Source organism: Emiliania huxleyi (assembly GCF_000372725.1).
Source record: "Emiliania huxleyi CCMP1516 unplaced genomic scaffold EMIHUscaffold_11223, whole genome shotgun sequence".
Taxonomy (NCBI): Eukaryota; Haptophyta; order Isochrysidales; family Noelaerhabdaceae; genus Emiliania; species Emiliania huxleyi.
In genome coordinates, this window is record NW_005201661.1 from 1 (window position 1) to 1035 (window position 1035).

Below are 1035 nucleotides of genomic sequence, written 5' to 3' on the forward strand. Positions count from 1 at the left end.
AGAGTTCAGCCTCCCAGCGGATACCCTGATACCATGTGCCCATCGGCCATCGCGCGACTGACCGGATACCCTGTGCGCGCCGATATCCGTACCCCGCCGCCACGTTTCCGAGCCCAACGTGCGAGTCACGCGTCGCCACTTGCCCGAGATGGCCGGGGCCACCCCCGCCGCCACGACCGCGAGCCCCCCTCGCGGCTGCGCACTCTCCGGCCGAGGGCGGCACCGCTCCGGCCGACGGCACGGCCTTCGACGCGGCGGCAGAGTTGCAGGATGAGTGCACGCCGGCACTTGAGGGGACGGAGCAACGTTTGCCGAGACGTGGCTCTGGGTTTTCTCAGGACGCTCTCCTCGTCGCGAGGAAGCACCTGCCTTCTTGGATTAGCCGTCCTGCCGTGCGATGACGGGAGCGCGTTCGCGCGAGGGCGAGGATGAGAGTGGGCCGCAAATGCCGCAGAAGAAGCACTTTCGCTCACGCGCACACTCCAACGTGCTCAACGCCAACGACTTTTGGTTCCCAGCTCGTCCGCAGGACGTGCCCTGGGGCGAGTACTTTCCGCAGCGTGCCAGCGGCGAGCGGGTGACCTTCGTGGATGTGGGATGCGGCTTTGGCTCACTCTGCCTCTCGCTGGCGCGCGCCGCTCGGCCGCCGCGCCACCCGTCCTCGGCCGCCTGACGCCCTGCCGCTCCGCTTGCGGCACAGGCAAAGACCTTCCCGTCCCAGCTGGTCCTCGGCATCGAGATCCGACCGAAGCTCGTCGAGTACGTGCAGAAGCGGGCCCTCGCCCTCCGACACGAGGCTGCGCAGGCGACGGCTGCTGACGCCGCCGACGCCGCCACGTACGAGAACGTGTGGGCGCTGCACAACAATGCAATGCGGTTCATGCCAAACTTCTTCGAGAAGGGCCAGCTGAGCAAGATCTTCATCTGCTTCCCCGACCCCCACTTCAAGCGGAAGAACCACCGGAAGCGGATCATCTCGCAGCCGCTGCTCGCCGAGTTTGGGTACACGCTCTCGGCCGGCGGCCACCTGTACGC

At 67.3% G+C, this 1035-nt stretch overlaps 1 protein-coding gene across 1 annotated transcript; it reads left to right on the forward strand.

The window, feature by feature from the left end:
- Positions 1 to 397: 397 nt before the first annotated feature.
- Positions 398 to 1029, forward strand: EMIHUDRAFT_125646 (hypothetical protein; the record flags this gene model as incomplete). Its single annotated transcript, XM_005791486.1, has 2 exons — positions 398 to 577; positions 701 to 1029. Coding segments are annotated over 2 exons (509 nt in total), but the record flags the coding sequence as incomplete, so codon positions are not given.
- Between the last annotated feature and the right edge of the window lie 6 nt (positions 1030 to 1035).